This window comes from Ochotona curzoniae, unplaced genomic scaffold (genome assembly GCF_017591425.1).
Source record: "Ochotona curzoniae isolate NIBS_2020 unplaced genomic scaffold, NIBS_Ocur_1.0 contig_3432, whole genome shotgun sequence".
Taxonomy (NCBI): Eukaryota; Metazoa; Chordata; class Mammalia; order Lagomorpha; family Ochotonidae; genus Ochotona; species Ochotona curzoniae.
In genome coordinates, this window is record NW_024465859.1 from 920,440 (window position 1) to 947,653 (window position 27,214).

General features: G+C 47.3%; 1 protein-coding gene across 3 annotated transcripts in view; it reads left to right on the forward strand.

Moving 5' to 3' along the window:
• Positions 1-22,701, forward strand: part of NAV2 (neuron navigator 2) — a 390,873-nt gene extending 368,172 nt beyond the window's left edge. For all 3 annotated transcript variants that reach the window (XM_040980004.1, XM_040980005.1, XM_040980003.1), the window contains 9 exons: positions 1,484-1,579; positions 3,342-3,510; positions 6,766-7,001; positions 9,544-9,698; positions 9,934-10,005; positions 11,449-11,645; positions 12,367-12,485; positions 18,702-18,905; positions 22,264-22,701. In XM_040980004.1, the coding sequence (XP_040835938.1) occupies positions 1,484-1,579; positions 3,342-3,510; positions 6,766-7,001; positions 9,544-9,698; positions 9,934-10,005; positions 11,449-11,645; positions 12,367-12,485; positions 18,702-18,905; positions 22,264-22,389 (1,374 nt within the window). In that variant the 3' untranslated portion in view covers positions 22,390-22,701. The remainder of the gene's footprint in view (positions 1-1,483; positions 1,580-3,341; positions 3,511-6,765; positions 7,002-9,543; positions 9,699-9,933; positions 10,006-11,448; positions 11,646-12,366; positions 12,486-18,701; positions 18,906-22,263) is intronic.
• Positions 22,702-27,214: the final 4,513 nt, after the last annotated feature.

Consider the following 27,214-nt stretch of genomic DNA (forward strand, 5'->3'; position numbering starts at 1 on the left):
AGGTGATGTGTGTCTGAGTGCAGTTTCTATTCTCTGGCAGACTCTAGAGACTTCCGGCGTCTGGACAAGCACTGGACACTATCTGGGCAGGATGGAGGGATTGCCAGTCACACTCTGAATGATCATCTCTCCAAAAACAATAGTCTTATGAATCAGAACCTAAAGAACTTAAGGTTTTTAGTTCTTAGCATTTCTAGCCAGTCTGCTGTTATTATTTCAGACAAATCCTCAGCACCCACCAAAACAAAGCATCTGCAGCCAGATTTGTCTCTATTTGGGGGTCCCACCTTGCGGCTTATGGGCTAGCCCCACTGAAAAGAGCCACCCAAACTTGTGAGCATTTTGGCATCACCCAACCTGGGAAGATACAGCTTATATCACCATTTTCAGAATTAGCAAGTAGAGAGGGGAGACATATTTTTTCATAAGTGAAGATAATACAAATCTGGTTTATGGCAGCGATCGTCAGTGTGAACAGAATTTTCACCAGAGAGAAGCCTCCAGGTTACTTTCAAAACTTATGCAGGTGAGGCTGGCTGACCAGGGGTTGTCATCTGCATGAAGAAACCCCGGGCCCAAGCGTTACTCCTTGAGGCCACGTGGCAATTGGCAGGTCAGGTCGTCCCACTGTAAGACTGGTTCTCTTTGCTCTGCTGACTTTGCTTAACTGCTTTTTGCCTCTGCTCCCTTCACCCAGCCTTACCCCCGCTAACTCCATTATTAAGACTGTGTCAGATATTTAAAATCCCAATAGATGCAGTGTCCTGTCAGCTTTCATCAGTTATGCCCTGCTGTATAGAGGTACAAAAGTAGAAGAAAATGATCTTCCTAAAGGTTTACAAGTTTTCTGAATTGAACATGTTTAAATGATGCTTAGAAGAAGAGTAATAAATGTTAGTTTTTAAAAGAAGAAAAGGATAGAACTTTCTTTTATCCTGAAGTGTTAAATCTAGCAGGAGACAACTGATATAAAAATAAAAAAAGAGCTAAAACTACATATGAACAATTACAGAACACGCATTATATAAATGGTGTTCAGAACCTGTGAAGCAGTGTAAACTGTGCCCGCTTGGGTTAATTACTGAAGGCATCCTGGAAGAGGTGAGTTCATAAGCAGTTTTTGAAAAGGGAGTGATAACAGACACAGGGAGGAGAGTATTCCAGACAAGGATGTGAAATGCACATACTGATTGGGGTCACACTTAGCACTGGGGCTGGAACCCAGAGAGGAGGTCCCATGACCCGTGGATTGCTGTTGTAGCTGTGAATTGCTCTCATAGGTGTAGAGCTACAGAATAGCTCTACAGCTACTGTAGAGTAGGAAGGAGTTTTAAGGCTGAATTGTATCTGATGCTACTATAAACAGGATTTCTGTTCCCCTCTGACACCATTGGCGGAGATCTAAAGCATTCTAGGTGCTCAACTAAATAAAGTCACTATAGACCCAGCTGTTATTCACCTGCGTACATTTCCTTACCCTTAGGACTCCAGACCACACCTCTTTCTTATTGGCTGCATTGGAGTTAGTGGCAAGACGAAGTGGGATGTGCTCGATGGGGTGGTTAGACGCCTGTTCAAAGTAAGTGCTTCAGGAAGACCTTGGTGTCGATACACCTGCTGTGGGAACTTGGCCTGGGGAGGGCATGGGAGATATGAGTCCTGAACCCGGGTGTTTCTTGGGACTGCCCCCTTATCATCATCTGCTGCTGTGACTTGTCCCTCGACCCTCAAGGTAACAGAAGGATGATGGTAAGTGTAGAATTTTTGCACCTGCCTTTGGCAGTGGTTGGCCAGCTAGTGAGTCACTGGAGCAATTGTTTATTTGATCCTCTCACAGTGAATTGCAGATCTTTGTTGTACCTTACCATTGTATCCTCTTCAGTATGCCTCTCAGTAAGTGATCTGTGGCTGACGTAAGGCATCAGATTTCTAGCCATATTTTGAATATTTGCTCTTCCATGTCCAGCATTCTGTGCCTGTACTTTAGAGTCTGACTTAAGCCATAGGTGAGGTTAGCATATGATTCATGGCCAGTGTCAAGGGCGTTGGCACTGTTATTTTTCTAATCACAACATCAGTTTGAGAGTTTGCCAGAAGAAATGACTGATGAGCACTCGGGTGAATCATGGAACACAATATCATTTGAAAGAAACCTCCAGTACATTTTTCTGTTGTCCTAAAGTAAGTCAGTAGCTGTAAGTGTTCATTATTAATCCCATCGTCTGGGTGGTGATAATAGCCCATGGGTCTGTGTGTGTGGGAGTGTGTGCATGTGCCAGAGGCCATGCTGTACCCTTTATTTTCTCGTTGAATTGGGAGGAAACTGAGGCTGAGTTTACCTAAGATGATAGCTCTGGAACCAGATGGAGCTGACCTAGTTTGTGCTCTGACTTTAAAGCCTAGCTCAGCTGGTACCCTCCCATCTCTGGGAAGCATTCAAAGCCATGTGGCTTCACACAGAGCAAATTCCAGTCTCTGACAAAACTTGTTGCCCTTCTTGGAAGCCAGTGTGTAGGAACATTGAGTGGGAAAGAAGAAAGAATCAGAGAGCTTAGTACAGGTTCTGTTATCCAGGCAACACGAGCTGTTGACATGTCCTGGGGTTACAGCAGCAGCAGTGTGAACTAGAAGCTACTCTCTAAAATGTCACAGTAGAGGTAGAGCCGAGAATACTCAGGCCTGTGGCTGGGGATCTGCTTCAGTTCCCCTGGGCCACCTCACAGACCACGTACCTGGGATCCAGGTTGATTGACCTATAGCTTTTTGGTCACTCAAGTAACACCTCTTTTCTCTCTCTTTCTCTCACACGCACACACACACACACACACCCCACACACCATACCACACCCCTCCCCGCCTCTGTTTGAAGCCTTCAAGTTGCTTTATTGAAGCAGCTCCGAGTTCTGCCCTCTGCATCAGTCTCAGTGTGGTCTTTGCTGTAAGCCAGAAGAAAGAGCTGGTGAAAGGATTTCCTTTTTGAAAAGCTGCTTTTCATAAACTTTCCTGCACCATCTTTAGGTACTTAGGTCTTTAAGGCTTCAGGCTAGATCAGAAACTTAGGAGAAAGAGCGTAGTTTTTCTCTGCTTTGTGCATATAGACTAAGTGCTCAGAATCTTGTCAGAAGTTTATTACATTTCCCATCTACCCCAACAATCCCTAGCCAATTGAATTCTGATGTCAAGAAGCCCACACTCCTAGGATGTCATCCCCATCACTCACACCTCAATCTTATCTGAGAAAGAAGAGAAATTGTCCATTAATCACCCAATGAAAACATGAATCCCAGGCAGATCCCAGCCATGTCTTTGTTGCAGTCTTAAACATTTGATTTATTTTCCAGGAGTACATCATTCATGTCGACCCAGTGAGTCAGCTGGGGCTGAATTCGGACAGCGTCCTGGGCTATAGCATTGGGGAAGTCAAACGCAGCAATACTTCGGAAACACCTGAACTGCTCCCCTGTGGCTATCTGGTTGGTGAGAACACCACCATCTCTGTCACTGTCAAAGGTAACTGGGCCTGCCTGCAGAGGGCACGGGTGTCAGGATGGCAGTGTTTATTCTGTGACTTGGCAAAGGACTGTAGGCATAATGTTATTTTAGCATATATGTGTGGGTGCGTGGTTGGATTTTTTCTTCCCACAGTCTCTCTTACCTAAGTGAGTTGAACCATCTGTAGTTTTTTTAAGCCATGGCTGGAAATGAATCATTGTAGTTTATTGCTGAAATTATATAACAAAAGATCCCATTAGCTTCATGACTCCAGGGGTTAGAATCTTAATAATGTTGTGGAAACAGGGCTTTACCAATTCTGATGAATTTCTCCTGCCAACAAGCATTGGCCATGATCCCATTCTACAGATGGGGAAACCACGATTTGTTTTAAACTACAGAGCTTTGTGATGAAACTGCCGAAGCTTTTGCCCACGCACAGTGCTGCTGGAACTTCGTTGCTTCATTGCATAGTAGAGAAGTTATGCTCCAGGGCAAATGTGTCCCATGGAATCCAGGCCCACAGGTTCCTTGGTGGGAAAAAAATATTTTGTGGCCAAATAAGTCCAGGAAGCAGCATCACATCCTATTTGAGGTTTAGGCGCTGGAGCACAGAACACTGGTGTGTAAGACGTCTGTCCTTTGGTGTCCTAACTGGTGCTCCTCGAGGTTTTCTTAATCCTGCCTCTTCCAAAATTTGTGTGACCACAAACCCATCATTTTTTGTGTTCTGTGCAACATCTGAGAACTAGGCTTTGATAAATGCTCTACGAAGTTTACCCTTTGTGTTATCTAGTGTCTGAATTCCTTGAAAGGTGTTAATCATGCCTTTTACCAGTGCAGGTTTGGAGTTGGTGGCAGCAAGCATAGTCAGTTTTCCAAGAGCACCCAGCATTCCCAGTCAACAAGAATCAAGGTCTCATTGTGTTGGAGCCGAGCTCTACATTTTATTAGGGCCCCACACAATTGTGTTCTTGGACTGCAGGTGACAAACCCACTCAAAAGTAGCAGTTTCAACAAAAGAAGTAGAGAGAGGCTCCGGGATCAGAGCAATCCAGGAATACAATCCAGGCACAGCCTGAGCTGCGTGTACAAGTTGTGTCATCAGGATTTGTCACTGCTTGGCTTGTGTTCTGAGCTCTCTGCACACAGTCAATGAAATAGCCCCTGTGGTAGTTCTCAATCATTCTTCTAGTTTAAGAACCTGAAGGAAAGGGGTCTTTCTGGAAAAGTGTCACAGAAATTCCCAGGACTGCCTCCAACTCTCTTTGAGTCAAATGCCCATCATGAACCTTGGAGAGGGACCAGAGAGACTTTGTACAAGCTCTGTCATAACTCATTGCCTTTGAGTGAATGAAGGGGTGGGGACAGCTCCACATGACCCATCTGGAATAAACCCCACATGGGACAGAAGAGTTTTACCATAAGGAGAAACAGGAGAGGGAGGCCAGCTGAGTCCAACAAGAATTGTTTAAGGAGATGGAGAGCTTTATGCCCTGGGCTCAAATTGAGTCTCCTCGCTGCTGTCAAGCTTGTTCACCTGCTCATTTTGCAAGTATGCGTCACATCCACTGAGGATTTAAATGTGTGACCAGTTGCTGAGAGCAGAGCAAAGCTCTGTAGGAGCAGTAGTGAGAGCATATGCATCCGAAGAGCTTGTCACTCTCCATAGAGCACCATCTGTCATGGCTTTCAGCACATCCTGTTTTAGCATCGGAAGGCATCAGCTGGGGTTTACTTTTTCACTGATGCCTGACTCTTCTATTTTCCTGAGGTGCTTGAAACCTAACCCTTCAGAGCACAACAAACTATAGTGATTCGCTTCAGTGGTTCCAAGCCCCAGGTGTGATATTGCACATTCTGAAGTGAATTCATCTGCAAGTTAGGTATTCTCTAAGGAGTTTTATAAACAGATGAGGCAGTAGATACACAGAGAAAAGTGTCTTGTGTGCAATTCCCATGCTGTTGGTTTCTGTTATTATGATTAAGTGTGGGAACCCTGGTTCCATCCTTTACATCGAGGTGTGAGCCGATGTGAGCTGCATGCGCTTATTGCAAAGAAAAATCTCAGGCCTGTATCTAGCTGATAAGGCATTTGAAGATGGTCATGATGGTCATTCTGAAGCAGTCATTGCATTTGGGGCTTCTTGACTGGGGGAGGATTAGAAACGAGCATATAAACACTTTAGGGTGGCCATAGTAGCAGCGAATAATTATCTAATAGGAAGATGGTGTTGTAAGACAGTGAATACCCTCTGGCCCTCGGGTTTGCTTTATCTTGCATACACTGATTTTCTTTAGAGGAATGTTTTAAACAAAATTGCCCTAGGTTCCATTCAAGTAACCTTGAATGAATCTTTTCTTGGAACAAGTATTAGAAAAGTAGCTCTGTTAAAGTCAGCAATCTTTTGATTAATGAGGTCACCTCAGGCAGAGAAAGGACAGAAGTTTCCACTCATTGTGACTGAGGACAGAGGCCTCCACCTGCAGCATTTCAGCCTGACTCTGCTAGTGTCCTCAAACCTTGGCTTGCATGTTTTCCTCATTTCTTTTTTTTTTTTTTAAATTTTGTTACATTGCATTATGTGACACAGTTGTAGGCACTGGGATTCCCCCCACCCCTCCCCAACCCTCCCCCAATAGTGGATTTCTCTACCTTGCTGCATTGCCACAGTTCAAGTTCAGTTGGGGTTTCTTCGTTGTAAGCATATACCAAGCATAGAGTCCAGCATTTCATTGTCCAGATAAGTTCAACGGCTTCTTGTGGAGACCATCTCTGGTCCGCAGGCAGAGCCAGCAGAGTGTCATCCCGACCAAATGTTTTCCTCATTTCAGAGATGGAAGTGGTGCTGCCCTTGTGGCCCATCTCAGTGTGGGGGGCACTGGCCCCCAGCAGGCAGCAAAGATGGAAGAGTAGAGGCAGTGGCAGGCATCAGTTTGGCTTGGGCAGGCATCACTGGTATAATAAACCCAAACAGACAAACAGGGCCCAGGACCTGATTGCTTCTGGAGAGGACAGACCAGAACTTGGGGCTGAGCAATCAATGGTGAATCTGAATCTAGAAGAGTCAGCCACAACTTTTACAGTGTGCTAATGAGCAGGCAGGTGTCCTCCTGGAACAGCCAGTTTCCTCTGCCTCTGGTGTACCTGGGAGCAAAAGGGTCTCAGGTGAGCAGACTCCCAAGAAACCGGATAGCTTCAGTACTTTCCCAGTTAGAGAACTCCCCCTTCTGCCGACCTCAGATGTTCCTGTCTCTCCCTCTCTAACTCAGGGCTGGCAGAAAACAGTCTGGACTCGCTGGTGTTTGAGTCTTTGATTCCCAAGCCCATCCTGCAGCGCTATGTGTCCCTGCTGGTGGAGCATCGGCGGATCATCCTCTCTGGCCCCAGCGGCACTGGGAAGACCTACCTGGCCAACCGTCTGTCTGAGTACATGGTGCTTCGAGAAGGACGAGAACTGACTGATGGGGTGATCGCCACCTTTAACGTGGACCACAAGTCCAGCAAGGTGAGAAGGTCATTTTGAGCTCTGATGGGTACAGAAAACAGGGAAGGGAAGGTGTCAGCTTGGGGCAAGCAGAAAGGAGTCTTGGAGTCCAGTCCTTCCAGCAGAAAGTAGCACCTGTGTTAAATTGCTCTACCTCATGCTGATGCTCGGTGTTCTTTAATCATATGCCTAATGTTTTTCCAGAATAAACCTTTTGTGGCATCCCATTGGTAAAATTAACAATCAAAGTGGCAGTAACAGTAGCTCACGTTGGTGAAGTGATCAGCTCACATTGGTGAAGTGATCGGTCCATGACCAGCAAACTAACCTCCTTACAGTGATATCTTCTAAGGAGTAGTTTTTATGATTTGTAATTTGTAGAGAAAAAGAGGCTTGAGGCAGGAGTCATGGCTCAAGGTCACTGAAATGATACTTGGCAGAGGAATAGATGCTCACATTTGATGTGTCTTAGACTCCTGAATGCTATGGCCAGAAAATAGGTTGCATTGTATCTATCCCGCAGTGCATGCTGGAAACCCACTGGAATGAGGTCTGACCCCACCCTAGGCAAGGCCTGTGAAGTGCTTTCTTAGACCTGTTTGTCCATTCAGTGTGAGTTTGTGTCCATGTAGTGTGAGAATTGATGGATCGTTCACTCCCCTGACCCTATGCAAAGAGGCAGGGGCATCAAAGGGGAATGGGAAGTGGCTCGATGCCTTCAGAATCAGCTGTGCCAGTATACATGTAAGACAGGGAATCTGTGCCACTCACAATTTTGATGTAGGAGCAGGACAAGAGAGCAGCTCTAGGGAGGGCCCTTGAGTGAGTTAGACAAGGCACCCTTTCCTAGAATGTAGGTATGGAGTATATGCCAGGTCCTCACATAGACCCCTGGGCAAGGCACCTGCATACCAAGCATAGATCACCAACCATCTACCACTGGCTTGAGTAAGGGAGGGTGGGCTCCAGGTTACAAGCACCTTGTCACAAGGTGCTATGTCACATGCTTTGTTGCAAGATCCCCACAGTGAAGGGGAGTTGAAAGGGGCCAGTGTTGTGGTTTAGTGATCCAAGCCATAGCTTAGAGCACCTGCAGAATTCCAGGTTGAGTCCTGGCTGCTCTACTTCTTAACATCCAGCTTCCTGCTAATACAGCTGGAAAACAGCTAATGAAAGCTTAGGTGCTTAAGTACTGGGACCCTTGCTACCCTTATGGGAGACCCAGAGGGAGTTCTGGGCTCCTGGCTTCTACTTAGTCAGGATCTGGTCATTTGGGTCATTTTGGGAATGAACCAGAGAATGGAATTTCTTTCTGCCTTATTTATTTGAAAGGCAGAATTATGGAAAGAGAGGTTAAGACAGAAAGATCTTTCATCTGCTGATTTTCTTCCCCAAATGGCAGCAGTGGCCTCTGCTAGGTCAGGCAGAAGCCAGCCACCAGTAGTTTCATCAGTGTCTTCCACGTAAGTGTAAGGGCCCCAAGACTTGGATCATCTTCCACTGCTTTCCCCAATGCATTAGTGGGTAGTTGGACTGGAAGTGGAGCAACCCAGACTCAAACCAATGACCATATGAAATGCAGGCATTGGAGGTTGTAGCTTAAACCACTGTGACAAAACAATGGTCCCTCTGCTTCCTTTTATTCTGTACATCCTTTATCCCAGGCATATTGGGCCAATCAGTGTCCACCCATCCTTCAGAAATAATTCTCCCTTTCCATCCTCCAGGGTCCTCTTGCAGGTAGCTGCATCTCCCCCTGTGTACCTGGCACAGTACTAATATACATGATGCATGTGTTCTGGGTTCTCTACACTGACTTAGGAAGGGCTTCTGTGTATCTAGCTGCCAGACATGTGCTTGGACAGGACGGATATGCATGAGACACTTCCCTGCAAGAGCCTGCTGGGAAGTTGGCATAATAAGAAATATCAAGAAAAGTGGCATTTCTGGAGAAGTGCTAGAGCAAGGATTGAAAGTCATGCCAGTGGTGGTGGACATTTGGTGCAGTGGTTAACATTCCCCTTGGGCTACCTGCAACCCATATCACAGTGGCTAGATTCAAGTCCCTCTACCTCTAGTTCCCATCCAGCTGCTTGCCAGTGGGCACCCTGGGAGGCAGCAGATGGTTCAAGTGTGTTAAGTCCCTGCCACATACACGGGAGACTCCAACTGAGTTGTTGGCTCTCAGCCTAACCCAGTCCCTGACTCTTACAAGCTTGCCTCCCTCCCTCCACCCTTACCAACCCCTTGATAAATCTCTCCCTCACCCTCCCTCTTAAAGAAAAGTCAAACAGAACGAACATGAAGACATGTTTTTAAGTGATGATTTTGCAGCAGTTCTCCAATAAATGGCAGAGGGCAAGCCTCAAGCCTTGCTCTTCCTATGCCTTCCTGTGCACCAAGCCCATGACCCACCATGCAGGTGCTCAACGTATGTTCACAGCACAGCATTTTTAAAGAGCCCATCCGCCTCTCGGCCTAGGAGAAGTGCAGGGCCCCAATCATGGCAACTTCCTCAGGCCGCCTTCAACTTGCCCTCCCCCTGCCTTCCTGGTTGCTGTAGGAATTGCGCCAGTACCTGTCCAACCTTGCCGATCAGTGCAACAGTGAGAACAATGCAGTGGACATGCCGCTCGTCATCATCCTGGACAACCTGCATCATGTTAGTTCCCTGGGCGAGATCTTCAACGGGCTGCTCAACTGCAAGTACCATAAATGGTAAGGGCCAAGTTCAAACCTTGTGAACCCTGGGGAAGCACTGTGCTCTGATGGGCAGCTATGCATGCGGGTGGCCTGGGCCAGGGTGCTGGTGAAGCAGTACACGTATGTTGTGGGGTGGGGGTGGAGAAAAGGCAGCTTGATGTCCAGCTGCCTCCCCGCAGGCCCTGCAAGCACTCATTTCTCTAGCTGGGCTTTGCCTACAAGCTTTATTCTCATTTATGTTCCCCCACAGCCCTTACATCATTGGCACAATGAACCAGGCTACCTCTTCCACTCCCAATCTGCAGCTTCATCATAACTTCAGGTAAGATATAACCTCTCCTGTATCATGTTAAATGATGGAATCACAATGAAAGCAAGCACGAAAGGTGATGTAGAAAAGCCTCTTTAGAGTTTGCATTATATCCAGAGCCTTGTGGTAAGCATGTTCTCAGCCTAACACTTTTAATTTTCATCTCAGCCTCAGTAAGTTAAATTGATGATTCTTACAGATTGGGGAAACTAAGGCTGGGGAATACAGTATCCTAGTATGAGATCAGACAGCTAGGCAGGTTGGAATCCACGTCCTTCTGGGGCAATGTCAAGGAGACAGCTTTGAACACAATATCACATTATCACTATGTGTTGTGGATGTTGCATCTCTATCCCAAGTCAGCAAGAATTCCCTGTCTCAACATCAGGGACTCTCCTGTTCCACTTTTTCCTCCAAGGTTGTATCACTTCTGGCCTCTTTCACCCTATCCTGAGCCTCTCCTGTCTTGGAACTTGGGTGAGAATGAGGAACCATCTCCTGGACCAGGACAGTCCCCACCAGCCCTGGCTGTTTTCACTGGCCACTTTGCAGGCATCTCAGAGTGAGGTCTGTTTCAGTGCATCTGCACTGTAGTAAACCTAGAATTGTCAACTCCTGCAGGCTACCTCACTTCCATGCTGTTCCAGTCCTAGCCAACTCCTGGCTTTCTCCTAAATGTGCTACAAGTTCTCCCTCATCACTGCCACACCATCCCCCCTGGGGCACTGTTGCAGTCATCTTCTGTACTGCCACAGGCTGGCCTCTGCACTATGACAATCCATTCTGGAATCTGTGGCAGATCTGACCCTAGAGCCCTTAGCAGCTCCATTACCTCCATAATGAAAGCTGGGATTCTGGAGTGGGCAGGTCACATTTACACTTAGGTTCCAGTCCAGAACCTCTGGCAGTTGCCTTGGACATCCCACAGTTCTCTCTGTAGAGGCTGCTCCACACCCCACCCCAACTTCCACACCTGCCTTGCCTTCTGGTACTTGCTCCATTGTCCTCTGGTGAGAGAGGCCCCCTTCGGAGACCCTTCCCTGATCCCCGTAGTCGCTGCTGCGTGTTACCAGGAGCACCTGATTGGACAGAGACTGGTCTTAGCTATTGTTACAGTCCCAGAGCCTGACACTGAGCCCAAGAAGAAGTGTGCCTCAGTGGATAGATCTCAGAGAGTAGAGCCCTACTGCCTTGCTATTAAGGGTCTGATCCTGGACAAGTTACACAGCCTGCCTGTCCCTCTGCATTTCTATCAATAAAATGGGGGCTGATGGTGCTAGAACTGCCTTAAGGCCCCGTGGGTCATGAGATCAATGTCCTGTTTCAGTGTCTGATACCCAGCGACCTCTATTTAGCAACTGACCATGTTAGCTTTTCCTCCTGGAGTTCAGCATTGTTTTCTTACTGTCATCATACTAAAAAACATCTTGGCTTCTGCCCTCTCCCCTCCACCAGGTGGGTGCTTTGTGCCAACCACACGGAGCCTGTAAAAGGTTTCCTCGGCCGGTTCCTAAGGAGGAAGCTCATGGAGACGGAAATCAGTGGGCGGGTGCGGAATGTGGAGCTGGTCAAGATCATTGACTGGATTCCTAAGGTCTGGCATCACCTCAACCGCTTCCTGGAGGCCCACAGCTCCTCAGATGTCACCATTGGTAAGTGGGCAGCTGGGTGGGCTCAAGGTGGGGATTGCAGGGAAGACTTTCCTTGGGCCCTGGCCAGGACTGCAACTTGTAAGATGCTAGACCGTCCACGGGGATATGCAGGAGGCAAGAGACAACCACACTCTGAGATGACACAGGCCACAGTGACCAGCATGGCCGCCCAAATGCCCAAGTGTCCTGCAGATTGAAACTGCCCTCGGGAGAGGGTTTGGCTTTAACAGTAGTTGTGACAACATTGCTTAAGCTAATGGGCCTACAAGAGAGGAGAGAAGATTGCCCATTGTCCCACCCAGCTGACATAAGCCCTTTAGTTTGAGCTTGTTTCTTCTGTCCTTGCCTGTCTGTAGACAGTGTGTTCATGTGCCCACAGTGTCTACGTAGTATGTTCCTTTCTTCTCACTTCACACCATCTCTTCAGTATTCAAGATTATTGTGAAAGGCCCCAAAATAATCAGGTGTAGGCAGAATGGACCCCTTTGGGTCTTCCATTTTTGCAGGTCAGAATTCATTAATAGCATATACTCTCTTTGGGATGATTTTCTCAAGGACAAAGAGACCCAGGGTGATCAAGGGTATCAAACTGTTCCAAGTGTGCTCAGCCCTGCCACTGCCCAGAACCCCCTGTGCTGTGTCCTGGGAGGAGTGCTGCAATCCCAGCTTGCCATGCCACGTTCCCATTTCTGTTCTCATGTGTCTTCATTGTGCTTCGCAGGGCCCAGGCTCTTCCTGTCATGCCCCATTGATGTGGACGGCTCGAGGGTGTGGTTCACAGACTTATGGAACTACTCTATCATCCCCTACCTCCTGGAAGCCGTGCGAGAGGGCCTCCAGGTGAGCTGTGCACCATTGCTTGTCTCTGCAAAGCCAAGGGACCTTTCTGGGCCCAGATGAGGTGATGGCCCCATCCTGGTGAGGCCATTAGTCTGTAGCACAGTACAGGGGTGCTCAGTTGCAAAGCTGGGCTCTGTTGCTGTTACCGTATCAGCTTCAGGCTGGTCACTTACTGTGTGTGCCTTAGTGTCCTCATTGATAGAAGAGGCTGATTAACACGGTCTTGCCCAAAGAAATGTTGTCAGGATTGAATGAGATCATGGCTATGAAGTGCTCGATATAATAAGCACTGTGTGTGTGTGTGTGTGTGTGTGTGTGTGTGTGTGTGTGTGTGTGTGTGTGTGTACGTACATGTGTGGCACTTCACAATTTGCGGTATTATCCTCATATCTGTTCTTTGAGTCAAACCCGGGAGTAGTCCTGGGATTTGGACAGAGTGTTTTGTTTTTTATCTCTGATTTTCTTCTTTAAACTTTTGCTTTCTTTTTAAAGGGTCTATATGTTTTCATATTTGAAAAGGCAGAGTGATAGGGAGCAAGGAAATGGTGGAAAGAGATCTCCCAGCCACTGGTACCCTCCACAAATGGCCACAACAAAACCCACAGCTCAAAACTGCATCCAGATCTACCACATGGTTGACAGGGGCCCAAGTACTTGGACCGTGTTTCCCTGCTTTCCCAGACACATTAACAGGGAGTTGGATGTGAAATGGAGTAGCCAGGACTGGTAGCACTTCTCTAAAATAGGGTCCCAGCATCACAAGTGGTCACTCTAGTTTGCTGCTTCACAACAACAGTCCCAAACTTGCCTTATGTTTGTCTTTTTAATGTTGGTTTACTCTCATCTTCTTGAAAGATGGAGAGAGAAAGAAGAGATGTAGATCTCATGCATCCACTGGTTTCTTCCCCAGAAGCCTGTAGCAACCAAGGATGGGAGAGGCCAAAGCCAGGTATTCCATCCAAGTCTCTCTTGTAGGTGGCAGGGACCCAAGCACTTGAGCCATTATCTGTTGCTGCCCAACATCAGCAAGAATACGGGTTGAAAACAGAGTAGCCAGGACTTGAATTGGCAGATCAATATGGCATGTGGAAGTTCCAACTGAGAATTTCACTCACTGTGCCACAATGCATGCTCTACTCTTACCCCATGTTTCATTAGCTTGCTTGCTTGCTTTTTCCTTCCTTTCTTTCTCTGGGAGACAGAGCTCTCTTCTCTTGATTCATTCCCCAAATGCATGCAATGCCTGGGCCTGGGACAGTCCAAAGCCAGGAACGAAGAATCCAGTCCAGGTCCCTCGTTTGGGTGGCAGGTACCTAGTGACTTATACTTCCTCCCAGAGTCTGCAGACCAGGAGTTGAAGCCAAGCACTGCAGTATGGAACACAGGCATTTAACCACCAGACCAAATGTCTGCCTCCTTTCTGTGTTTATAAAAGGCTCAAAGAGAACTTAATGATTTATCCAGGTCTTAAAAGTAAAACTTGAGGGATGTTGAATTTGAATCCATGAATTCTGGGTAGAATTCTAGGTACCTAACCTTCATACAATGTGGCACTCACTCTCTCACATCAGGGACCCTCATAGGTTAGCTACAAGTTCTTCCTGCCCTAAAAAGCCGGAAAGCACAAATTTTTTCTCACTCAGCACTCATATCTTCGTATTAAACTGGTGCTTGGGCTGTTTTATAGTTGAGCCTGGAGACAGCCTCAGAAATTCTGCATGCCTGCAGCAAACACACTGAACCGTAAACAGGCAGTGTGTGTAATTGAACCATCCCTCTGCAGAGTTCTGCATGGTTGCCCAGGGTTGCTTTCTGTTTTTCAGCTCTGCGCAGTGGCAGACAAGGATGCTGTTGGTTGCGTGCTTAGAGGGCACAGGAGCAGTGTGTCCCTGCCACACGTGTGTGGCAACATTGCTTGTTATCCACATTCGGTTGAGCCTGGCAGATATTCAACCACTTTATGTCTGTATCATGTAGCAATGGCAGTGGTCTTCAGAGACACTCATTGTCAAAGGGATTTGAAGAGGAAGGTATTGTGCCTCATACGACAGGTATTTCACTGCACAGACACGTGTTTACTGCAAAGCAAGAAAGCAACAGCATTTGGGGGCCAGCACCAAGTCATTGGTTAGCAATGCTCTGTCAATGCACAGAAGGAGTGAACAATTTAAGATCTTTGCAATGGCCTCTCTCTTGGTAGGTAGAGTTGCTGGTCCAGGGAAATTGGCCACAATTTAGTCAGATCGATTTATTAGTACAAACCCCAACCGCCACCCAGTCTTCCTATTTTCTTAGACCAGTGGAAACATCCCAGTTACTCAGTTCTTACTGCTGTCTCATTTCAAACCTCTCTTCTGCTCTAACTCGGGCCTGATGAATATCATCTCATTTAGTTCCTGCAGCCCAGTGAATGTCTTACAGATGTGGAAACTGAGGCTTCCGGAAGATTTTGAGCCCTACTAAGTTCCCCAAGTGGGGTGTGATGTAGCAAGAGTTAGAGGCCAAGCCTGGCTGGAATGTATAGACCTGACTCTATGACTCCATCCAGAAAATTCACCTAATGCAAAACTTACGTGTAGATCTCAAAGGTTTGTTTCCCTCCACACAAGCTTTTCATTGTATTTTCCCGCACCTCATGCAACCCAGGTGGGTGGCCACGGAGGAAGCACCCTGCAGGCCCAAGGTTAGGATCTGAAAAGAGTCAGAGGCCCTAGAGTGGATTCTGACAGGATTGCAGGTAAGGGGAACTGCTTTTGACGGTAGAGAACAGAGAGCCTTCCTGCTGTAAGCTCACCTTCAGCTTCCACAGCCCTGCTGGCAAACACATCTACCTGGAGGAAGTATGGGATCACCCCCTAGTGGATATCAGGTAGCTTTGCAGTTTGGGTTTCAAAATCTTTCATTGGTGGGATTAGTAAGCGCATGAGGGTGTATCCTGCTTGGAGGTACTTTCCTACTGTGTACCTTGATGGTCCCATATACTACCAGGCTCACAAGTGACCCAGATTTCAGTTTCCAACATCTTGACTCCGAGTTATCCCATTTCCTTTCTCTGTAACCCAAGGGATGCCAAGCTCCCTCCCAGCCCTGGGGAAAATGAATGTTCTCTCTGCCTGCCTGTCTCTGCTCCTGCCCTTGGGAGCCGTGCAGTGGAGCCAGGGAGCTTCCTGCTATTTCCTTTGCTCGCCATGGTACTTACCCAGCTATTCTTCACCTGAACTTGAACATGTCCAGTGGCAAAGAAGTGAAGCTTGTAAAAATATTTTCTGTTCTCATGGACGGTGTTAGCAGGCATCTCTCATGCGTTTGTCTTATGACTCAGGCCCCAGCCCTGTTCTGCTCTGGAGTTGTCGTCAGGAACACTTGCTAAAGTGTCAGAAGTCTACAGAGGAGCTCAGAAGATCGCTGTGGCCAGGGCAGGCCTGAGGTCTACAGGGAGCAGGAACTGTGGAGGGGTGGACTTGTCAGATGGCCCTGACAGCTTGTAGACGTTGGGAAAGTCTCTCGCCTCTTGGCCTTAGATCCCCTATCTGCACACACTGAGCAGCTGGTACTGGAAGAGTGTGTTTTTAGGCTGTCTGCAATGAAGCTCAAAAGGCCTTCACACAGTGCCAGTTGGGGTCAGCAAGGAAGAGCTGTCATTTGCAGACTGCCTGGCCAGATGCTCCGTGAAGGCATGATGGGCTCTCAAAGTGCTGGCCTCAGGTTTTGCTGACAGAGACAGACCCCAGGCAGGAAGCCAAGTCTGGGCAGCTGTGATAAAAAATGGGGGGAATGCATTGGCCAGGCAGCTTCCTCTGTGATTCTGAGAGGCATACCTCCTGCAGGAGACCTCTGGGTACAAAGACCCTGGAACCCAGGCAATAGCAGAAGGACTGGAGTGGGGAAAGATAGGCGACCACAGTCAGTGTTTCTGCCCCTCCATCCTTCCAGGAATCTTACAGCTGAGTGGAGTGAGAGTGGCCGAGAACTGGGCACCTTGCTCTGTCGCCCCACCCAGTTTACGTACCACTTAAGACACTGCATGCCGTATTGGAATTCTGTGTTCAGGTCTTTGCTCTACTTCTGATCCTAGCTTCTGGTGGATATGTGCCCTAGCAAGCAGCAGGTTATGGTTCATAAGCTTGGGTCCCTGCCACCCACACTGGGATTCCAAGCCCCTGATTTTGACCTGGCTTAGCCCTGGCTATTGGAAGCATTCAAGGAATGAGCCAGCAGATTTAAGATCTCTTTCTTCTTCCCCGCGCCCCTGTTTTTCCTCTACCCCACTCACTTTCCCTTTTAAATAAAAGAAATAAAATGTTAAAAAGTGATAGTGTAGCTTACTATTTCAAAAGCAAGTTGGTTGTCACACTCAATTGTCAAGTCCCTCACTGGAGAGGAGTTGACATCACTGGAGTGCAGCCTTTCCTTAGTCCCTGCTGTGTAAAGGACCCACAACTACAGAGGGACTCTGCGAGGCTGGCCACTTTCAGGCAATGGCCTTTACTGAAGCAAGGCTCTGTGACCTTTACCAGCAAATGGCTGACTGGCCTTCAGCGTGCATGTGTATGGAGAGGTGATTCTTGGGTTGGATGCACCTAATGGGGTGCTAGAGCTGGCACTAAAAGCTGAGAGTTGATACCTTATTCAGTGGTAGCAGGTTCGTAGTTTCAAATCCACTCTGGTGGGAGTGTTTACCCCATGAAAATTGGCAAATGCCTCCAATATGGGTGGTGATCCCTCTACTCGACCCCCTCCAAGAGCCAGTGTTCCAAATTGGACTACCAAGGCTTAGAGGTGAGTGGGTTGGTGAGCTCAGATGAGATCAAGGTCAGCCAGAGGTCAAAGCTTGTAACTACAAGCTCCCATTCATTGCTTTGTTATTTAGCACCTCGCGCTCTGTACGTCTCAGATGACTACTTGGACGGAAGTTTTGGAAGTGAAAGCATGGTGCTTGCTGGTCTGGGGAGTGATTCGGGAAGCTACAGAATCCAGGCTGTAAGAGAGCTCAGCACACTTTTGCAGACCGAGGTGCCGGAGTCCAGCTCCAGCTGAGTTTGGAGCTCGGGAAGGGTGCGTGGAGTCGGCGATAAAGAAAGACACAGACACTTGTTGCGTTTTTTCTGCCTGCTTGCTTCTTGCTTGCTCGCTTGCTTTCAGCATAGCTCGCTCAAGAAGAAGCTGTTCTTTTTATTTTCTTAGACACATCACAAACTTCTGCACAAACGTTTGATTTTTTATCTTTTACTTTAGAACTAAGACAGCATGCACAGATGTTCAATTAATTTTTACTTCATGGTCAACCAGGTGCTCTTAAAGATAATTCTGTAAGTTACTATAATCAGTTTCTTTAAAGCAAGCCGTTATTCATTCTTCAGAAGTGACCACTAGGTGACAGCCAGAACTCCAAGGCCAAGGCACAGATGGTTACCTACTAATTAGTAAAACATTCTTACTACATTTTATTTTCACAACTTTATCTATCACATAATGGGAGAAATACATCAAAAGAGAAAAAATATAAGGGTCTAAGACAAAAAGTTTCAAATATTAAATCCCCCTACGACTGCAGGCTCTACAGCCTCATAAGCAATCAAACAATAATCAAAAGTATATCTCTGTGATGTTAATAGAATCATCCTATATTTCCTCTAGTTAAAAGATTATGAAAGTGGCTAAAGTAGCTACATTTTCTATGCTCTAAAGAGTTGCAAGGACAGGTTAACCTTTAAGGTCACAGCAACTATATTTTTGCCATAGCAGTTTCAGCTCTTACTCCCATCACTTCCATTAGTTTGTAAAATTCTTGTTAAGCCGTTTCCCAGAAGGCATGCTATGTGTCTGGGCCCGATTTCAGGGCAATGGGTAGGCACACAATAAGGTGTCCAGAAATGGCATGGGTTTAATTGTACTCCTGTGCGCAGTTAAAGGCCCACTCACTAAGACATTATCAATAACATTAACTCTTAAGCTCACAGTAGTTGCCAAAGCCATCTCACAGGGGCAAACAATGCCTCAATAGATTACAGAATTCTTAGTGGGATACTTGAGTGTCCATGCAAACAGGGGGTGAGACTGCGTCAAGGTGGTCAGAGAGAAATCGCCGGGCCCTGCCAAACAGCTGGAAGCTCCCCAGGCCCTGCCAAGCAGGGAGCTGTTCTCTTCACACTTTCGTGTCATCCATACCTACTGCACGGACCCCAGCACCGAGGTTTTTTTTTTGTCTATTCTCAGCTCTACGGGAGGCGCGCTCCCTGGGAAGATCCCGCCAAGTGGGTGATGGACAGCTACCCATGGGCAGCCAGCCCACAGCAGCACGAGTGGCCTCCCCTGCTGCAACTCCGACCGGAGGATGTTGGCTTCGACGGCTACTCCATGCCTCGGGAGGGCTCCGCGAGCAAGCAGGTGCCTCCCAGTGACGCTGAAGGAGACCCACTGGTGAGTCCTCAGCTCAGCCTTCGTGGAGTGCTTTGTTTATATTGGGCATGATGCAAGACCCTCTGGAAACTCCACATGGGAACCAGGCATGATCTGGCTTTTGAAGAATGGACCCTCCGTGAGATTAGCTACCCATCTGCCCATACGTTCTTCTGTGGTTTTAGGTTAAAGCCTTTAGCCCTTCTGCAATATTTTCTGGAGTAAGGGCAAATATTAGAAACTTGCTACCTCCCCCAACCCATTGCTCACCACTGTTTGCCTTCTGATTTGAGATGCCTTTTGTATTGTGTGCTGCCTTGCTCCTTTGCTACCTCCCATTGATGACCAAGCATGCCAAGACAGCACTGAGGGTCAGAGCCTAAGAGAAAGGTAGGAAGAGGCCTGAAGGCAGGAGGGCCTCTCGGAGGCCAGGAGGACCTGAATTAGGGTGTCTGGCTAGGAAAGTGAGTCACTGTGTTTTCAATGTTGCTTATGTATCTTTCTCTGCCTTCCTTAAAGCTGCAAAGGCCCTTTCAAGAACACCTCAGCTAGTAATAATAGCTTATTTCATTTTTTAAAAAGACATATTTGACCCGATGCCTTGGTTTAGTGGATAAATCCTTGCCTTGCCATACCCAGGATCCCATAAGGGCACTGGTTCTTGTCCCAATTGCTCCACTTCCCACCCAGCTCCCTGCTTGTAGCCTGAGAAAACAGTACAGGATGACCCAAAGCTTTGGGATCCTACAACCATATGGGATACCTAGAAGAAGCTCCTGGCTCCTGGCTTTGGATCGGCTCAACCCTGGCCATTTTGGCCACTTGGGAGAGTGAACCAGGGGATGGAAGAGCCAATAAAAATGAGTAAATCTTTTTTTGAGAAGAGGAAATCTTACCGAATACATTAATCCATATATATGCATAATATATATATAGAGAGAGATTTGGAAGGTAGAGTTACAAAGAGTGAGAAAGCAAATCTTCTGCATCTACTGGTTCCCTCCCCAAATGGCTGCACCAGGGCTGGACCAGGCTGAAGCCAGACGCCAGGAGCTTCATGCAGATCTCCCACAAAAATGGCAGAAGCCCTGTTCTTCCATGGCCTTCTCGGGTGCATTAGCAGGGAGCTGGATCAGAAGTTGAGCAGCCAGGGATGCCAGTGTTGCAGATGGTAGCTTTCCCTGCTGGGCTAGAACACAAGCCCCAGTGACAGAGTGTCTTTCAATTACAGTACCCTGACATGGTCATCTGCTGAATTCATACTAAATCAAAAGCCGTCTAGAAGAAGGAGGAAGTGAACACACCCAAACCTCCCACAGCTCAAAGACAATTAGCATGTCTTAAACTCGTCCCCTAACTTTCTTGGCAACTATGGCAAAAAAAAAAAAAAAAAAAAACACCACACACACACAAACACAACAGAGATTGTTAGTCGCATTATCTAATGAAAGAAAGTATTCATGAAAGATGTAATGGGAGTAAAAACAACTTCCCCAGTGACTCACTGATTTGCTTGATAAAAATATAATAATAGGTTTTCTGCCTTCACAGTGATTGGTGGACTACTGAGGATGTTAACGAGCAATATCCTAAGTGGGGGTGGGGAGCCTTTTTTCTGCCAAGGGCCACCTGAAAATTTTATAACACCATACACAGGCCACACAAAATGATCGTTTTAAAAATTAGCCTGCTATAGATTTCTTGAGTTTCAAATCCCACCTACAGTTGTCTTGGCAGGGTCAAACCAAGTGATTCCATGGACCTTACATGGCCTGTAGGCCACATGGGCCTCATCCCTATTCTAAAAGGATTCATTATGTGTGCTTCTGTGCACAGAACAGTTGGCAGTGTTGACAATAGTGGTTTGCCAGAGGAAAGAAACCTATTTTGGACAAGCCATTTCTAATGATAACCTTGCTAAAGGCCAAGGTCATGGGGGCATTTTGGGTAGGAGTGAGCTGAGGAGGTGTTAATTTACATAAACACAGTTTAGGCTGTCTGAGGCTGAGAATAGTTAGCCCACAGATGATTCTCTTCAGCCAAGAACACTTGTGCTATGGAGCTCAGAACCTGGCCCATGGAAGGCAGCTGCGCCAATCCAGCTGCCCCCAGTTTCCAAGTTGGATGTCTGGTATGTCTCCCTAATTCTGTTCCCTTCCCATAGCCATAGGTCTTCATTACAGCTCTGTCGTTCACTGACATCTGTCTGTGGCAAGACAGAACGTTCCCTGAGGCTAGGAGCCGCTTTTGTTTTAGAACCACAGACAACAGTACACCAGGAGCAATTGAGAGTGAATAAATAAGCCTGGCTATGAAGGATTGTCCATTGTAGTTACTCTCCCCTCTACTTCACTGAGTCTGGATGGGCAGACTTAAGCAGATGGGGCCTCCTCTTTGGCCCCTGTAGCCTGACTGTGCTGGTGTGAGTGCACATCTGGATGGACAGCTGGATATCTTACCCCAGTGCACCACAGCCCAGCCTTGGCCCTCGCTTCCTAACTTACCTGCTGGATCAGCTAGATGAAATGCAAAATGAATACAGCTTCTAGTTACAGAGAAAATGAAAGCAGTTTTTAGTCTCTACTCCCAAACAGGGAAGAGTGAAAAACCCTGCCTCCAGTGTCTAAGATGGGGTAGCATTTATTATACACACCCATGTGTCAGGCCAGCTTTGCTTCTTAGGGCCTCACACTGCATCACTTTGTCTCCATATCATCCCCATGAGGTAGCAACTGTCAGCCTCCTGTTCTGCAGATGGGGAACTAGTGGCTCAGACACATGATGGTCCCAACATTCCTGGGCCTCCCTGCAGTCAGAGACCATGCTTAGGAGCACTTCCCACCCCTGGCCAGGGGTTTTTACCAGTGGCTAAAGTGCACAGTTGCCTCCAGACTGATTTCTGGCCAGAGGCAGCTCAGTGAGGCTGTCTGCTTCCCCAGACATGAAAATGGCTTCCTTTGTCAGTGATGCTGATACTCATGTTCTGGGTACTGGGTCCTTAGACCAGCATCTTTGCCCAGCCATGCACACCTGGGTTAAGATGTGTTCATTCCAAAGAAAGTAGATTCAGTAAGGATTGTGTGTTTAGCACTCTGTTGTGTCTTGACTCAATCCGTATTATAACACAATAGGATGGGTTTCTTACAACCAATAAGAAGCAGGTACAAAGAGGCTAAGCAACTTACCCAAGATCATGCAGATGGTTAGTGATGGAGCTGAGATTTGAATCCTAGAAGCTTGGTATAGAAACCAGCCCTTGCGCTCTGCCTCCACTTGAGTCCGGGGGTGAGTGCACAGGAGATGGTGTGAGTGTCTGGGAGGCCAGGGGAGGGCAGTGCTTGGGCTGAATGATGCTCACGCTGCCCTGCTCTTTCCTCAGATGAATATGCTGATGAGGCTGCAGGAGGCTGCCAACTACTCTAGCCCCCAGAGCTATGACAGCGACTCAAACAGCAACAGCCATCAGGATGACATCCTGGACTCGTCCCTGGAGTCTACGCTGTGACGGGCTGGGCCTGGAGCCTGCCCTCCTCCACGTCTCCTCACTCTGCCCCATCTGCATCCTCCACGGTATCCTGAAACGACTTCCTGAGCCAGCCTCCAGCCGTAGCCCCAGAGCTGCAGGATCCCAAGACCCCTCATTCTTCCGCCTCGACCTAGGTGCAGGTGTCCTGGGCCAGCCGCCTGGGACCCACCTCCTCCCACAGTGACAACTGCACTACTTTGTGTTTTCCTGTCATTTTCATTTTTGCCTTGTTGCTGTGACCTGCCTAAGACTGAAGCTACTTCTCGGGAAGGGGTCATCACCATGGAGATGGAAAGAACCCACCCGAAGCTCTGAAATCGAACAGCACCCTGCCATAAGCCGCCCTGAGATGGGAGAGACTGAGACAAAGTTGGAAATGGAGAAAGCATAGCTCCCTAGGGCTGAGACCCCTAGGTCTCTCCCCCAGCACCACACCTAGCTGGCCTCGGAGAGATCTGGTGCTAACCAGGGCACTTGCTTTGGTCACACTCAACATATTACAGAGCCGCAATGCAGGAAACCCTTCGGAGAAAAGAAACCGTGCTTTTTTATGATTATTTCTTTTTAAATGGTGCTCCCTTTTCCTGAGAGGTATTTTGCCTGTTCCAGTTCAGCCCTTTACAGGCCCCATCAGCCACCAATCAGCCCTTGAGAGTGAGTGAAGGAGTGAAAAGGTGAGCTGGCAGGTGCAGCTAGAAAGGCAGAACCGCATGTGTCTGTTCCCTTACTATAGAGAAATGGATCAGGTTTTTATTTTCTGCAAACACTATGTATAGTGAGAATTGTTTCTGCTTTGGAGAACTCATCACCCCTTGCAAATGAGATTGAGTTTCTTGTTGATTTTCAAGACTGTTTTTTTTCTTCCTTCCCTCTCTTGGTCAGAATCAATCCTTTGGTGGAAGTAGGGAGCCTCAGGAGTTGAGTTTCAGTTTGGTCCTGCTCAGTTTTGGTTTCTCGTTGTCTGTCCTCATGGATCTACACACTTGCCTCCTTGACTGGACCTGGGGGGTATCTGTGTCCCTGAAATAACCCAGGGGGTGAGCCTTGCCTTTCCTCCTCGTCCTTGAGGATGGAGAGTGCAGGCTGACACCTCAAACGTCGCAACCCCAGCTGCTCCTGGTGGGTGGCGAGGTCACCTCGCAGAAACCATGCACTTTCCTCAGACCTGGCGCCACCGATCCACCAGCCGAAACAGCTGTGCCACGGAGGGCGGCCCCTCCCCCCTGCCTCCGCCTCTGCCCAGTCCAGACGAGCCTTGCCCGGCCTCTTCGGTGCTGACCTTCCCAAAGTGATGCCTTACTGGTTTTGTACTCACCATGTTCATTTCCATGTGTTGTGCCTATGTGGGATTTTTTTGTCTTATGTTGTTTTCCCTATCCAAGCAAACAGGGCTAAAAAAGAAAAAAAAAAGTGTCATTTGTTTGTTAGGAGAACTCAAATTGCTGTGACTTTTCTCATCCAAAACTCTTTTGTATGGATATGTGACCCTGGAGGTGGGGGGAAGAAAAAGCAGCAAAGGATCCATGTTTTAGTTGAGAGCAGTCTCCAGCTGACAGCCTGCCTGCACAGTGGTCTGTCCCACACAGGGAAAAGGCAAGAATCCCCCCGGTCTCCTTGGCATTGCTGGCACACGCTTGGTAGAGAGCCAGCATACTGTGTGTTCATCTTAAGTGTGGTAGATGTGTCAGTTGCTTCTGTTTTGCAAAGAGTCTTTCTCAGATCCCAATGAGGGCGTCTCTGTTAGTGATCAGGGTTTTCATTCCATGTTTGTGTTTCTGTTCCTGAAGCTTTGTCCCATGGTGTCTTTTCCTCCCGGATGACCTTGACCTGAAACTGCTCACATCCCATCGAAGACCATGTCCACCAACTGGTGGATAGAAAGCCTTCAGCAACAGACCCTGCCGTATACTCGGACTCTGCTCTGCCCTGGCTCTGTCAGTCGTCTGGGTGTGAGCGTGTTTTATCCTGCTTTTATTTATTTTTAATTTTTTTAAACGGAACATTGAAACCATAGATTTAGCCTATGACTGGGGAAGAGGAAGGTCAAATACCTAAAGCTTCTGGTATACCTGAGAGTGGCCTTTCTCTTACCATGTATCTCCCAGCAATGACCTTATACTCTTGTACTGTGAATTGGGACCCCAGGGTGGGAAGGTGGGCTCCACCTCTCCTTGTGGGCAGTTTTCCCAGTCGCCTTGTAAGTAGACACCTGCCAATCTTGTTTGAAATTGTTCTCTTCCCTCGCCTCCTCTTTCTCTTCGCCCCTCTCTTACAGACTTCCCTCTCACTGGGCCCAGGCTGCCCGATTGGTCAACGGTGACTTCAAGGTAGCCCTCGTACGATTCACAACTCGGTGTCCTTCCTAAAGTTTCGGGAAGCAGGGTTGTCTAGCGTGCATGCTTCTTGCTTGGGTCATATTTTTATTTTAGTGTTTCTCACCTTTGACAAAGTGACTTTGAACTTCTTTAGGGCTCTGTCTGAAATGCTTCCATTTTGCCTTTTTCTGCAGTTAGGCATATTTAGAAAAGTATGAAATTCTATGCAACATGTTAAGTAACCAATGGAAGCCAAAAGTTTTCTTCCCAAATTGCCAAGAATTCTACAGGCTATGAATGAAATGGGAATTCCTTTAAGGTTGGGGACGGGGTGGGAATGGGACAAGGAATGTGACTTGTCTCGACCTTCTTTGCATCTTGGGGACATTTTTAATTTTATTGTTTGTTGCTTACGCTTCAGAATTCTTTGTATTCAAATCTGTGGCAATCTACTTCAAAAGGAAAAATCATCCAACTTTGTGGATATTCAGTGGAAGGTTTGCTGTTTTGATCCAGTTGTTTCCAGTGGAGCAGTTTATGAAATATGTTCTATAAGATGTACATTTTTTCATTGTAACATAGAAATTGTAAATAATTAAAGTGCTGCATTTTGATGAATTTTTTCTAGCCATTTTTAAAGAGAAAACTAGGAACTCAGTATTTTGTGTACGGTTGGTTTCCTTCCTGAGTGCCCTGCCTCCCTCCCTCCCTATTTAAGTTTCATTTGTCATGAGGTTTTTGTTTTTTGGATTTGCCATGATCCGCTGGAGATCAGGACCCATGTCATAGAGAATAAAGCTGATGATTGTACCAGTCTTAAATTATTCATGATTCAATAAAATTGATGCTTATTTATTCACATTGGTGGTTTGCCTCATCTGTGCTAGTGCATGTCCTCACTCAAGTTCAGTCTTGTGCCCTAGGTTCTTGTTCTGTTCTAGATGCAGCAGATGGGACATCTTGCAAAGATGCCAAAGCCCGTCTTTGTCAACCTCTGCTACTGCCACTGTGGTGGAGCTTGTTAAGAATGCACAGTTCCAGTTTCACAAGCTTTGGATGTCTAGATGCTGGCCAGGAGGTCCAGGTGGCTCTAGAGAGAGTTGCCATTTCCATCCCAGGCTATGCCAGTGTCCAGGTCCCTGGACCACATTCCAAAGAGTCACACAATCTCCATGTCCATCCCTTCCCCCTTCCTGTCCCAAATCAATACCTAAGCATGAGAAAAATTTTGCTGTGATGATCTGAGTGCCTAACTGTGGCCCAATCCTGTGTTATAAGCTGCAAAGTGGGAGGTATTCTTACTCTCATTTTACAGGAGGGAAAAGAAGCAGGTCAGAGGAAGACTTCCTGGAGAATCCAAAGCTGAGAGGTAACAAGCTGGAGCTCCATCCTCACTTTTAACGCCAAACCCTGCCTGGCTGGGGTACCCAGCTGATCCAAGGCCCCCATTCCAAGGCTGTGGGAGGGACCTGTCTTAGCACCCCTCTGCCACAAGAGCAGCTCAAACTGTAAAGGTTAAAAGGGAGTGCTCTGGGGTCATAAAGAGAGCTCCAGTGCAGGTGCCCCAAAATGGCTAGCCATTCAAAGCTTGCCTCACCACTGAAATAAGAATCCATGCTTACGCAGTGTGGGTGGTTTGTAGTGTCCGTGAAGTGAAGAGAAGTTGGGACAATTCTTTGGCAGCAAAATGTCCTACACCCCAAGATTCCTGATTGAGCCATTCTGTCATATTGCTATACCATCTGTTCTGATATTCTCTAGGAAACAGTCTCCACACAAGGTCACGGTGAACCAGATGAATCTTGAAAGAAACCATGTGCTTCAGTGGCTGCGGAGTTTCACTTTGTCCCTTTTAAGCAGAAAGCATGTGAGAGGCAAGCGTGTTATTTCCATCTTACAGGTGAGAAAACTGAGGTGAGTAATGATAGATGACAGTACAAAGCAGAAGCAGACACCTTCTCTAACTCTGCAGCCCATGTTCTTTCTGCTACACTAGGCAGCGACTTGGGCTGGACTTTGGGAGAAGCACTCCAGGATACACATCCTTGCTACTTTGGTTGACCCACAGCCACAGAGCAATTCACTGCTAAACAGGGGCAGCTTTAAAGCAATGTTTTCTTGTGGTTTCTGTGGATCAGGGGCCTGCCATGTCACGGCTGGGACACTCCACCTCAGGGTTTTTCACAAGGCCACAATCAGTGTATCTCAAATATTTACCAGGAATATTTAAAAGCAAGGGTCATGGAAAGGATCATATTTAATTGTGAAATATTAAACATTCTCCTTCTTAGATAAAGAGACAAAGATTCTCCTCTCTCTTTTTTTAAGGATTCATTTTTATTTAAAGGGCAGAGTTACAGAGAGAAGGAAAGAGAGAGAAAGAGAGATCTTTCCTCTGCTAATTTACTACTTAAATGGCCACAATGGCTGGAGCTGAGCCAGTCTGAAACCAGGAGCAAAGAGCTTCTTTTGGATCTCCCATATGGGTT